The 13,814-nt window shown below is 47.6% G+C and overlaps 1 protein-coding gene across 1 annotated transcript in view; it reads right to left on the bottom strand.

The window, feature by feature from the left end:
- Positions 1–13,814, bottom strand: part of CACNA2D4 (calcium voltage-gated channel auxiliary subunit alpha2delta 4) — a 123,163-nt gene that overhangs the window by 68,559 nt on the left and 40,790 nt on the right. Inside the window, exons 19-26 of the mRNA XM_053942558.1 lie at positions 13,521–13,592; positions 9,256–9,317; positions 8,495–8,562; positions 8,333–8,378; positions 6,804–6,901; positions 4,733–4,826; positions 3,684–3,779; positions 1,443–1,570 (exon numbers count right to left, since the gene is read on the bottom strand). Coding sequence (XP_053798533.1) covers positions 1,443–1,570; positions 3,684–3,779; positions 4,733–4,826; positions 6,804–6,901; positions 8,333–8,378; positions 8,495–8,562; positions 9,256–9,317; positions 13,521–13,592 — 664 coding nt within the window. The remainder of the gene's footprint in view (positions 1–1,442; positions 1,571–3,683; positions 3,780–4,732; positions 4,827–6,803; positions 6,902–8,332; positions 8,379–8,494; positions 8,563–9,255; positions 9,318–13,520; positions 13,593–13,814) is intronic.

The following is a 13,814-nucleotide window of genomic DNA, read 5'->3' as shown; positions in this document are numbered from 1 at the left end:
TCCCTTACAGTTTAGGGCACAAGGTCTTCAGGGCCAAGTGCTACTTCTCACGAGGTGCCTGCAGGATTTCCAGGTGTGTGGGGTTCTAGACTTGATTTAAGCTTCTGACCCGTGGCCATGTAAAATAAAGAACAGTGCCAGCTACTTGTCTTCAGTCTTTATCCAAAACTAGCCACAGCCCCAACGTTTAGCCAGCAGTGACTACTGTGGCCTGGGTAATGGCTGTCCCAGCAAGTCCCACAGGGTGTCACTGCCTGGTTTTCCAACCCACACCCTATTCCAAAAAGCAGATGCCATGGCTTGCAGGGGAGTAAAAGGTCCCTCCTGCCATCTCTCCCCCTTCTCTCCACACTTGCCTTTTAAGTGAGATGTAAGGGTGTTGGGGAGAAAGAGGTTTTTGTAGGTTTTGAGTATTTTCTCTTCCCATCCCTTTCCCTATACATCCTGGTTCATCTCTTGCCTCCCAGGCTGGTTTCTTCTCTTTGCTACTTGCTTTCCCACCCACCAGACTCCCACCACTGTGCCACAAAAAGCTTTAACAGCTACAGTGCTGAGCTCTGTGACAGAGATGGAGAGCTAGGGGCCAGGGAGGAGCACAGAGGGGATCTCTGCCTTCTGTGGAGGAGTCTCACATGAATATTTTGTTTTGCTTGTTTGTTTTTAGGCTCTTCTGCTCTCTTCCAGCCTTTGAGAAGGTCCTGGCTGGCCCTGCATGTTCACAGGAACATAGAGGAACCAAGCAAGAGATATTGAAAAGCCACTCCTTGCTTTCCTCTCGTGTTTGAACTTTGCTGAGCAAGAGATGCCATTTTCTAGTATTGGGATTGGAAGGACGCGGGACACCAATGCTGTGGAAAAGCCTTCCTCTCCACCCTTTTCCTCCACCATCTTCCATAACAAACCCATCCTTTCCCGTCATGGAAAGCGGTGATGGAAAAAATGACATGCTCTGAACTTAGACATCCTGGCTGTTTGCTGATCCCTGACCAGTGCCAGCTGTTACTGCCATCCAGCAGGGCTGATGCTGTTCCCTCCAAGCCTGGCCACATCTATGTGTCCCATTCCTTCTGCAACACCTTTCCTGTTCCCTTCTCATGTTTCCTGCGTATTCCAGCCCCACAAGTACCTTGTGTTCCCCCAGCTCACACCTCTCTAAACCTTTCCATCTACCTATGCCCTGCTTTTCAATTTCCATCCTTCTGCCCTGCATTGCTCATTCCTGACTGCCTTCCCCACACCTTGTGGCTTCATCTTTCAGCTGTGATCATCATCTTGGCCATGAGCTCTGTGCCCCTCACTGGTGTGAAGAGGGCAGGTCTCAGCACTTCCCGCTAGGCGGGAAGCAGTGCTAAAGGCATCGGGATGGGTGCGGTGTGGGATGCGAGGTGTGAAAAGCTTTTTTCTCTTTCCCTCTGTCTGCCCTGTGTTGAGGCTGGGGTTACCTGAATCATCTTCGGAGACAATGCTGTAGATGAAGCTGCCGGGGGGATGCTCGGCCGCCCTGCGGTACCACAGAGGGAAGTGGTCCATGGTGAAGATGCTTTCCTTGTCCTTCTGTGTCAGGAATTTCCTGCCGGGAGATAACACGCTGCTCACGGTGCGGAGGAGCGGCAGCCCTCCTCGGGGCAGCGCAGCGGGACAACTGCGCATCGCCCTCACCTCACCACCCGGGCCTTTTCTATGGGCGAGGGCAGGCGGTGTCGCCGCTGTCCCCTCGGGGCAGGGCCGGGCCTTCCCTCGCTCCTGAGGGGCGGCCGCGCCCGCCGCGCCTCCCGCGGCCGCCGCCAGGTGCCGCTGTTGGCCCGGGCCAGGCCCGCGGCGGCGGCCCCGGGCGGGCGGTGGGGCCGGGCCCGCGGGCCCTGAGGGCCGGGCAGGGCGGGAGGAACCGGGCAGCGCTGGAGGGAACCGGGCAGGGCGGGAGGGTTATCGGGAACGACACCCCGCCAGCAGCGGGGGCAGCGCCGGAGTGCGGCGTGAGCAGGTGGGCTCCTCACCCCGCACAGGTGCTTGTGGCCATTAGTTAGTGCAGGGGATGGGGAGCAGGTGAGGAAAGGGGATTAGGCAGTCTCCTACAAAAAAAAAACAAATCACCCATCCCCAAACATAAGGTTATGCAACTGTGTGTAAATCCTCATCTCCTCAGGAGATGCTCAGAGCAGAGACCTCATAGCAGCCTTCCAGTATCTGAAGGGGGGCTACTGGGAAGTTGGAGAGTGGCTCTGTTAGGAACTGAAGTGATAGGGCAAGGAGAAATAGGTAGAGATTGAAAGAGGGGAAATTTAGCTGAGATACTGGGAAGAAATCTTTTAAGGTGAGGCTGGTGAGAAGCTGGAACAGCTTGCTGAAGGAGGTTGTGGATGCCCCAGCTCTAGCAGTGTTCAAGGCCAGGTTGGATAAAGTCTTAAGCAACTTAGTCTAGTGGGAGGTGTCCCTCCCCATGGCAGAGTGGGTCAGGGACAGATGATCTTTAAGGTCCATTCCAATCCCTTAACTAATTCTGTGATTCTGTGATTCCTAGAGAGGCAGGTACTGAAGTACTTGAGCAAAGAGGTGCTTCTGAAGGCAAGAGGATGTGCTCAGGCGAGACCTCATGAAAATCAGGTCATTTGCTTCCCTGGAGGTCCATACAGCTTGCCTGGCAAATCCCTTTGTTTTCAGACTCTTGTTTTGCTGTACGTTTTGCGTAATGATAACTCCTCATTTACGATTCCTTCCTTTCAGGGGATTCCAGAAGCTCCTCCTGTGAGATATGTGGGGATCTGCCTCTGCAGTGTGGTGACTGTGACTGTTTGAAGCACTGAACACTGTTCCTGATAAGCAGTGGGAATCATCACGTTAGCCTCCTGCAGCACACGGCATTTCTCCCTTGTTGCCAGAGACTGACTACTCTGAGTGTTCAGACTGCTTCAAACACATGAAGAGTGTCACCTTTCAGGCACAGCAGAGCTTGAGGGTAGGACTCATGTTTGGGGAACCTGGGGACAGTGAAACAGCTGCTGAGAAGCCAATGACCACCACCCACACGGTCCCTTTCTGTTCCATCTGCTGGCGTGCCTCCGTGACCTGTCCTTTCCTACAGCAGCATGCACCAGCCTGCGTATCCAAAACGCAACAGAACGCGAACTGCCCTTTCCATGTCAAAACCCTTCAGTGCACACATGCTTCTGCCTGGAGGGAGAGGACAGGAGAGCGAATGGGATGTGACAGATGTCAGTCACATCGCTTAACGCCTCGCTGCAAGGCGCTGGGATGCGGCTGCCACGCGGGCAGTGCGAGAGGCAGAGCGGCATAAACCTGGGGGAGGAACTGAGACAGAAAGATCAAACACTGCCAAGCTGGAATGTCGCTGGGGCACTGGAGTGCAGAGCCTGTGCACTGCACAATGGTCCTGGGGATATGCAGTAACTGTGGACATTTTCTGTGGCAGCTGACTGAAGTCAGGGAATGGTTGAAGGGTTTCATTCAAATGAATGCACTTTGGGACAGTATTTTAAGAAAAACTCAAAAGGACCAGAGGAAGACAAAGGACACCTAGTGTGATTTTGTGAATCAGCATTAATGCCATCAAGGTGTTGCTCCTTTCCATTCTGTCTACTCAAAAGCATTTCTAAGGCTGGTGGTGATTTCATGCTGCCCCTTCAGAGACACTGACAGAAGCTCTGTAATGCAGCTTAGGGACTTACTTGTTGGAAATCTTCTCAGAGCCCACATACAGGGCACTCCTCATGAGTCCAGCCCGAGTGCCCAGAAACGCCATCTCAACGCCTGCCTCAGTATCCCTGCGGAACAGAAATACAACAGCAGAAGCAAACAGTTCTCACAAGAACAGCCATGATCCAGGGTGAGGGCCTTTCAAACTTGAAGCCACATCTGGAGACCTGGTCCCAAGTTCATTTGCAATATAACCCATTTACACCAGGAGTGATAGTGGCTCCTCCCTGCTAATGGCAACAGGTTGTTACTGGCTGACAACTGGCAGGTTTAAGACTTGTGCTCAGATTTAAACCTTTGAAGTCTGCTTATTTCATTCTCTTTTAAGTAGGCCATAGGCTCCTCTGCCCCTGCTAGCTCTGCTGCAGGCTACTCTCACGAGGCTGAAGTGCAGGAGGGGAACTACAGAAGGAGAATGGCTGGATCAGGGATGCAGAGAATGGCCAGGGTAGCAGAATGTGACTAAAGAGGGTGTGTTGGTGTAGCTATTTAAAGCTGTGCTGATAACTGTGTGTCCTAGCAGGATTGTCACTGGCTCAGCTTCTGTTAGTGTAGGGATACAAGGAACTGAAACAGGGACAGGAGTCCAATGGCCATGTATATCAGTAAGTAGCACGTTGTCTGCTGAAAGAAGATCTGTGTGACATGATACAAGACACCACAAGCAACAGGTGCCTCACTGGAAATAATAAAATACAAAGTTGTTTACTGAAGCCAGCCTGTCCACTATCTTCCTGAGGTTCAACCTGGAGGTACCACCAATAGAGACAAAACCAAACTCCCTTTTCTCCACTAGAAAAACCCTCACCAAACTAAAGACTCTCCCAAGGAGGCCCAGCTTACTGGAGTTCACTTCTGAGAGACATTTCTCAAGCTATTTCTAAAGCTACTGAGCTATTTATATCAGCTTTTTGAGCTATTTCTACAGTTTCTTGAATGCTGTGCAAAAGTTTGTGACTATTTCAGGCACTGCATAAACCCATAGTAGTGTTCTATCCATATTTATGTCTCCTACACTTACAAGGACATGTTGAGGGCTAGTGTTGTCCAGTAGGCCTCCATGGGGGCAGTGACCACTGCATCAAACAGCACTTCCTGGACCAACTCCTCGTCACCTAAGGAGAAAAAGGAAGAACAAAAATCAGGAGAGAAAGACATGTTTTTCTCTAGATGTTTTAGGGAGTCCCTTGGTAAGGAGCATCTGCCTATCTAGGACAGTGGATCAATGTGGCACAAAAAAGAGGCCTCCCATTACGGGGCAGAGAAGAGGTCCTAACACCCTGGGTGGTGGGAAACACAGGAGCAGATGTTACAGCCAAGATCACAGAATTACAGAATCAGTGAGGCTGGGAACTCTGTGGAAAGGTGGTGCCCAAACAAGAGTGGGCAAGTGAGAGGTGTTCAAATGAAGTTATTTATTAGACTGTCACTTGACTCCTTCATTGAGCAGGCTGTCCACAGCCTTTGCCTCAAATCCCTGCCTTGAACTTTCTTCTGGCTATCCTGTAGAGAGGATACCAGCCAACACCTTCCACTCAAGTAGCTTCCTTCAAAACCACTAGAGACTTTTTTTATGGCCTCTACTCTGTCCCTTTACTCACTGGCTTCTCTGTTAGCCCTCCTTCCTTCCTGCGAGTCACAAAACATTTCCCTGTCCTGGTTTTCACCAGATGCTCAAGCCAGTCCAGGCTACCAGTCTAATCCACTTTGGACTGGAGCTAAGAAGTGATTAGGAAAGTTCAAGGTGTCATCATGTGCTGAATGACATGCCCCAGAACCCCATTTATTTGACCTGCTTTGTTTCTGAATTGCCCTGCTTGCACTGATCTGTGAGAACAAGGTGACCATCATGTCCCAGAAATGCCTCTTTCAGTGCTGTTCTAGATGGAGCCACCCCACCATTTCAGTGTTTCTGGCACTGAAACTTTCTGGCTTGATGTTCCAGGTGTCTCTTAATGTTTTACGTAAAGTTCTCCCAAATTTCTTTGCCACAGATTTCAGGATCCTTCTCTCCACAATTGTTGTTATTCAAACTTCAAAATCAGAGCCCACCATGAGGTCTTTCCCTCTTGAGGCCCCCCATGTCTACGATTCGTGTGTTCAAATCATACTTGTTTTTCCTCCACAGCACTTCCAAGCCTGCATATTTCTCCAAGTCAGCTCTCCTAAAACTTTCTTCCTCCCTGGCCTCTTCAAAGCATACATCTCCTCTTTCCAGCCTACTCCAAGGACAGCCAGGAGGGCTCTGCTCACATTGTGCAAGAGAGGAAGGATTACTGGATTACAGTTGATTTTACTTTTAAGAGATTCCCATCCTTGTGGCAAAGGTTTGTGCCTCTGAGGTACAGCCTTACATGCAGAAGCTTGTACTTGGCACAACTAAGGGGGCCGAAGGACATCCTAAAACCAAACTGCTGTAAGGAATTCCCATGCACAGCTGCCCGTCTCTGCCCCCTGATAGAGATCCCACTCTTCAGTGGTGCTGTATCAGCTACAGGAGAATGGGACCCAGTGCAAGGGATGAGCAGCAGGGGGAGCAGGAAATATAATAATCCTGTAACCATTTTTTTCTCTTGGATCAGTTACCTGTTGTGTTTGGGAAACAAAATTAATAATCCTTGTTCTGAAAAAAAACATCCCTCTAGAGGGCACCGTGAGCCCTTGGAGGATGATGCCTGGTGTCCCTGGGTGGGTCCCTCAGGGTGTCCCTGAGTTGTCTCAGCACTTTTCCTGGCTTCTCCTGCCATTGTCCCCTCTAGACCAGTCAGTCAGTCTGTCTTAAACCTGGTGTGCAGCCCCTGCCAAGCTCCATTCAAGCCTTCCACTTCCCAGTATTTCCTGTGCTGACACCTCCAATAAGGCTGAGTTATGTGTCAGCTTTGAAATGGAAAAAAATCCTCTGATGGAGACAAGGAGGTGGATCCTCAGCTCATTTCCACTTGTGAATTAATCTGGGCTTGAGTTCAGTCCTGCCTGTGTAAGCAAGTGCCACAGGGGCTCAGTCTGAGACCAATCAGTTTGCCACAGTCCCCTCTCCCTTGTGATGGGTACAGGAAAAGCCCAGCAGGGCACTTTCTGTGCCTGGGACTCACATTCCAGGTCAGGCTCCTCTCCAGTGAGGAAACGGATCACAGCCTCCAGCTGGCTGAGCTTCCGGTGGTCAGGATCAATGTCGGTGATGCAGTAAATCCTGGTGGGAAGGGGAGAAGAAATCCAAAAGGGCAAAGAGAAACCATAGTCAAACAAATGTTCCTGGATGATAATAACTGCAAAAAGAAAGTCAGCAAGAAACCTTGGTCTGCAAAGTCTTTACTTTTTACATTGCTGCAGGTTGTGCCCACTCTAAATAACAGCGTGGCTGTAAGTCAAACCCTACCACTGAACCAAACAGCAATTAACCTGACCACTGTGCTTAGCAGGATTGCTGTGTTCTCCAGCACAAGCTCACAACACAAGAGAGCTGTTCCAACTCCTGCCAGCAGTTTCCTGTGTTATGTTGTGTAAGATGTGTACATGTGCCTGTATAGGAAATAACAGTGTGATGGAGAGACCTGAAAAGCAGAGGGTCATGTGAAGTGCGAGACCTGACTAGGAGCAGAAAAAATAAGAGACACAGGAACAAAGTGTGCGATGAGGAATGATCTTGCAGTATGATATGGTGACAACAAAAGCTGTCCCACGGGGACACAAGTGCAGGAGCCTCAGGACACGGTTTGGGGAGAAGTGGAAGAATGTATTAGAAATGCTCTGTGCTATAAAAGAAACCAGTCTTCTAATCCTGTTTCCAATTTTGATTGCTCCATTGTCAGGACAAGGGAGAGGAAAGGGTTATAAAAGAGAATTAAAACTCATAAAGGGGCTGAAAGGAGTGATTTATGAGAAAAGTCTAAGAGAAATGAATATGTAAAGTGTGGTAAGCTGACACCTGAAGTCAGGAGTAGAAGAAGGAGAAGTCTCTGTTTGTGTCTCAAATGTGCTGCTTGTGAAACTTGACAGCGTAATGAGAGGTGAGAAGGGGTGCAGGGCTGCTTGAATATAGTTATTTTGGCTTTGATACAGCCTGGGTTCATGTGACTGAGTGGGATTGAATGTTGGGTTCATGAAAACCCCAAACCTCACAGCAATAAATGGAAAGTGCCGTGCTTCACCCTGTTTCATATCCAAACCAAGCAAAACCATAAGTTCTGCCTGCTATTTAAATGGGGGTCATAAATCACCTCCGTGTTCACTAGAAGTTAGGTCTAGGCTCAGTTCAGAAGGATGCCAACCAAAAATAAAATAGGATTTAAAAAAGCATTTCAATCTCTCACCAAGCTTGCAACAAAATTCTCTAACAGGTCTGACATAGTGTAGGTTTTGTAAGACAATTCTGAGCAACACGAGGAGGAACAAAGTAAGTGTGAGCACAGAAGACTGAGGATAAATCTCAGCTGTTTCTTAGGAGAGGAATGTGCCAGGTCTAGGTGGCATCTCCCAAAGGAAGAGGTGAAAGCCAATTGCCTGGAGACAATCAGGTCTTTGCAGGTACAGCACTGCTTTTTCCCTCAAACCAGATTGCTGGGAACTTTGCCCAAATATCATGACAAAGTCCTGTGTCACTGACAGGATTTCTTCCACTTACCATTCATTTGCTAAAGACAGGTCTGGCTGGAGCAGGTCATGCAAACCTGAAACCAGAGAGTACATGGAGTATTCAGTGAGGAAGCAGACAGACACATACAGGCTCTGAAGGAGAACTGGTGACATTCAGAGTAGCTCCTTTGCCCCTTTCAGATTAACCTACCTTCTTCCACTGAAGTGTTCCCCAGCAGAATGTACTCCCCATGCCCCCTGGACAGCACAACACCCAGGCTGCAGGCAAGAAAGAAAACAGAGGGCTTGTCAGCAAGGAAAGGTGTCATTGCCTGCAGTTCCAACCCTTAATGACATTAACTCCCTCCACAGCTATTAAAGAAAAGAACATCATTGGAAGAGGATTAAGTAAGATCCGATTTCAGCACAGGGGGCTAAGGAACCTGTCTGTAGAGTTATGAGGCATTGCTGGTGACAATTTTTTTGGCCAACATTGTATGTTCAGGTCAACAATAACATTTCTCAAATCGCTGCCAGTTTCAAACCATTTTAGCTGGGGAAAAAAAACAACATCCCCCTCCCTCCCCCCCACAATTTCCTTCATTTGTTATTTGTTGTTTTATAATTTTCAGTGTATAGCACTGTTATACAGTTATATATACAGTTTTTTTTACAGCCATCCAGCAGGACCATACACCATATTCAGTGGAAATGAAAATTTAAGCTGTCTCATTTCTCTGAAATGAAACAACATGCTTTACCTAAGGTATAGCTGTCAGACTCTGAATTTCAGGTAAATCATAATATTCCTTTTGAACTGACCCCAAATAATATTTTAATGGCAATAGGAACAAAGAAGTCAGTTATTCCTACTGCTGTACTCATCACTTGCAGCAATATTTATGAAGAAAAGGAACTGATCTGCTGTCCCTGATCAGACTTCTGATACACTGCATTGGTGCTATTGCTCACCTGAAGGGTGTGCCACTGATGTCCGTGAAGAAATAATCATTGGTGAGGAAGAGAACTCGTTTCTGAAATAAGAAAATGAATAGGAGAGACCATCTGACAGAGCAAGAGCATCGTGGCGATGGGGGCCTGGGATAATGTCCCCAAGGCTGAGCAAAACCAACACCTCACACCCTGCTAAGATTGGCTGGAGGCTGGGATGAATGTGTGGTATTCAGCATATCCAGGATCCAGGCAGCCACTCTATCTTTCCAACAAGGGCTTCAGATAAACCTTTCTTTGTTCTAGGGCTCCTGCACCGGCTGCAGGAAGGGCTGGGGGGAAGCTGCCTTCCCTCTCGCCCCCTCCAAGCACACGTGCTGGGGCCCTGCTGCTCTTCTGCTAGACACAGCAACCCTGACAGCTTTGCACATCATCATCATCATCATCTCCAGCAGGAGGGGGGCTCAGGGGCAGATAGGAAGGAGGAGTGGAGTTGAAGGAGAGGCAGAATGGCGAACCTATCCTCTGTGTGGGTGGGCAGCCAGGGCCAAGTCTCCCCACTCCTGTGGGAAATGTTGATATTCCTGACATTTGCTTTCACACCAAAGTGGGACAAAATATTAGCATATTCCAATTTTGTTAAAATTGGTTAAAAAAAATTTTACATCTTCAATTTGGAAAAAAAGTGCTGTTTCAAATCCAAGCCATTTTGATTCGCACGCCAATATTTTTTTCAGACTGACATTTCAACTGAAGACATTTCAGATTATTGAAAGCTGCCTCAGAACTTCATCTGTTTGCCAGACTGGCCTTTTCCTGTAGGAAAGTGTTGATTTCAGTGGAACGCTTTTCCAAAGGAGAAAAGTTTCTGGAAAGTTTCTATCCGAGCCTTATGCCAGTATATGAACCCTAATATGTTTAAAATCCTAGACCCAGTCTGAGAACGAGGTGAGAGGATGTGTGTGGGAGACAGGGGAGTGAACACAGAAAACTCAGTGTTCCCCAGGGAAAGTCATGCCTGCTCTAACCTGCTCGAGCTGAGCAGCCCTGGAAGTGGAGCGAGGCACAGAGGGCTCCAGCTCCACAGAGTGCACCAAGTTTGTGCTCACTGTGCTGACAGGGATGGGGGATATCATTAGGTGTGATGGGGATTCAGGCCATTGTTAGGTGAGGAGGTGGCAGGTGGCTTAACCCCTTTCCCCCTCTCTCTCTCCGTGCATTGCAACTGTACTGCTGAACAACAGGGTCTTCTGCTGGGCCAAGACCACACAGAATCACTGAGGTTGGAAAAGACCTCTGAGATCACCAAGCCCGTCCTTTGACCTATCACCACCTTGTCAAGCAGACCATAGCACTGAGTGCCACGTCCAGGCCTTTCTTGAACACTTCCAGGGATGGTGACTCCACCACCTGGGCAGTCCATTCCAATTTTTAAATAACCCTTTCCATGAAGTTATTTCTCTTAATGTGCAAGATCTTCCAAAGGGCTGCGATACCTCCAAAGAATCTCACTTGGTGGTGTTTTGGTGGCTGTGGGTGGTACAAAAGGTATTAACCCTCCCTTCTTCTTGCCTGTCTGACTTGATGATGGAGGCAGGGAGGCATGGAAAAGACCTGGCCACTACCCTGAGACCCTTTCTCCTTTAGCAGGGCTTGTTCTGCTCCTCCTTTTTTCCCCTGACCTGCCCCTCTTCTGGTGAGTGCTCAGCCAGCCCCAAGACAGCTGGAGGTACCACCACTTAGCCATGGCATGGCAAAGAAGCAGAGGCACCCTTGAGCCAAGTGGGGTTGAGGATGATCAGGCAGGGCTTTGCTACATAGCAGGGCTGAAGGGAGGAGAGCACGGGCACGTTGGCACAGTGACAGCATGGCTGACTGCTGTCCCCTGCAGTCTGGAAATGTGGGTTTCCAGACTGGATGCTGTGCTAGGCATCCAGGCCTGGCTATTGCCATTACCAGAGGTTTACCACAACTCCTACCTGTGTCCTCTCTCTTTAGCTTTCACAGTCACAGCCCTTCTATACTCAAGCTGCAAGCGAAGGCATTTCTGCCCCTAGAACTCCCTAACAACTGCCTCTTGTATTTGCTCCTTGTTTTTTCCTCTCTATCTCACTCTGTTCTCGATACCTTCCTGAAATCAATGTGGGTTATCGACATTTACATGGCTGACAGAGTAATTTCTATCCCCTTCACTCAGGTCTTCTCTCCACAGTCTGGCTGCCTCATTCTCTTTGTTTCAAGGCCCTGTCAGCACTTTCTTTGTTTCAGTGCTGCTCTGCTTCATCAGCTAGCAGAGTACAAGTGGGAATTACTAAGCTTCATTTCTGGTTTCCACTCCATGTGTATTCTGATAATAGTAAAATTGTCACAGACTCAGCCTCAGTCCCCTATTGTGCTTCATAAGGCTTCCAGAGATGCAGAATGGAACAAATAATACCTCTTTACCATGGCTGCTTTGTGTTATCTTCTTTTTCTCCTGGGTAGGGTAGCAGAAGGATGTCTCTAAAATACTGAACTAAAAGATAGCATTGGATGACTCAGAAGAATTGTTACTGAGGGTGCACAAAGGGGTTAAGCTAGCAAAAGGAGCAATCTAGACCTACAAAGAATAGATCTTGCTCTAAAACCTTGATTACTTTTCTGATAGAATAACTAAAGTAATGGATGAAGGGAATAAAGGTCATTCGCTATATTTGGGTTTATATAAAGAACTTGAAACAGCTTCTCATGTACTTTTATTCCAAAGAATCAGTTAAAGTGGGCTTAAATAAGACATAAAGGGAGAACCAGCTGCAGAACTGTAAACAGAAAGAAACAGTAAACAACAGGCCATCGAGGGAAGAAAATCTAATGGGAGGAACAGACTCTGCCTTCGCAGCCCTTCTGTACAGGGATATATCTGTAAGACAAAGCAGAACATTTCTCTGCATACTGAAAAAAGTGTCTCAACAGCCCTTAAAATTAGAAAGACTGGATGGAAAGGAGAAGTGGGTTTCATGTGGAAAAATGGCAACTGGAAAAAATAGCTAAGAAACACAGAATTGAGGGCGGCAGTTCCACTGCAGTTGTGGGAGGGAGAAAAAAATTGAAGGGACAGCAGAAAGGAGATTGGGGGCTCCCTGTTCAGAAATATCCTATTGCAGAGAATAGCTGCTCTGTGCAGAGCAACAGGGAAACAGTCACATAATTCAGTGGAGCCCTGGTACTTGGGCACCAAAAATGATAGAAGAGTCAACAGGAACAATCATAATAGCTGAAAAGTGTGCAAATATTTCAAATGCAGATGTTAGCAATGCTCAGAAGAAAAGCAAAGCCATCAACAGGTCCATGGGAGTTACAAACACCAAGAACAGAGAGAGAAAAAAAATGTAGTGACAACATCTAGCAGGACAACCATTCAGAGGAAACAGAAGGGTGTGTTCATTAGGAAACAGCCCCACATTTCAGCAGTGGCTGTGAGCATTTGGTTTGTTGGAATTGATGCTGACTGTGGCTTAGCATGGGAACAGTTCAGCCAGCCACTGAAAAAAATGCTCTCTATAAAGGATGGAAAATTTTCCTGAAATATAGAAGACTTCTGGGCAGTGTAACTTGCAGGACTCTGGAATACTTCCTAACAGGAAATGATGAAAGCCAAAATCTTCGAGAGAGTTAAATAAATGTGAATGAAAAAGTACCAGTGAACATAAATGTACAAGATAATTTTGCACTGATTCCAAAGGAAGATGTATAACCCTGCCCTAGAGCTGGTAGGGAGTGTTCAGAAGTCTCCATTTCACCAGGACTTTTCATAAAACATCTGCTAATATTTGCATAGAAATTTAATCCTGGACCTGGATAAAGGCAATCACATTCTGACGAAGTGAGGGACAAAGTTTTCATGAGTGGTTTTGGGTAGGGAAAGAGGGTGGCAAAACAGACTCCAAATCTCCTTCTGCCTAAGTCAGTTCAGCATAGTCTTCCCCTATTCTAACTCTTGAAGAGCTCTGATTCATTTCACAGCCCTATAAACAATGAACAACATGCTTTTTGGCTTTGCCTGGACAAAGTAGGGAGCTGAGAGACATTTCCAGTACCTCTCTGAGAACAGAACCTTGGTAGGTGTAACGAGCACTTCTAATGATGTTCTCTTGTATGTTTTAGCACATGCGTTATATATGTGGTGAAACAATAAAATCCTCACACTCAGGAATGCTGAACACTGAAAACCACATCCCTTGTGGTTTTTCAGCGTCCACTTCCCATCCATTCCCCTGGGTGACCTGAACAGAAGGAGAATTTCTTACCCCTTTGTCCACAGGGACCTTCACATCCATAGAGAGGTATCCTGTTTCCCCATTGATCATAGCACTTCTCAGCTGCAGAGGTGAACAAGTTTGGTGTTAGTGTCTCCAAGCAGGCCCCAGCAGGAATTAACAGAGCCACCTGTCATTAACACACACAGGGGCTGGCAGAAAGAATCACTGTTGGCTCCCTCTCCTCCCCAGCTCTGTCTTGCTTCTTTTAAACAGAAATCCTGTTTGCAGTGATCAGAATCCTTGGACAGTCATGTTGATAAGTGATACAGAATAGTAATAGTT

This window comes from Vidua chalybeata, chromosome 5, assembly GCF_026979565.1.
Source record: "Vidua chalybeata isolate OUT-0048 chromosome 5, bVidCha1 merged haplotype, whole genome shotgun sequence".
NCBI lineage: Eukaryota > Metazoa > Chordata > Aves > Passeriformes > Viduidae > Vidua > Vidua chalybeata.
The sequence above is the reverse complement of the archived record's forward strand: the minus strand, read 5'-3'. Positions and strand labels throughout refer to the sequence as shown.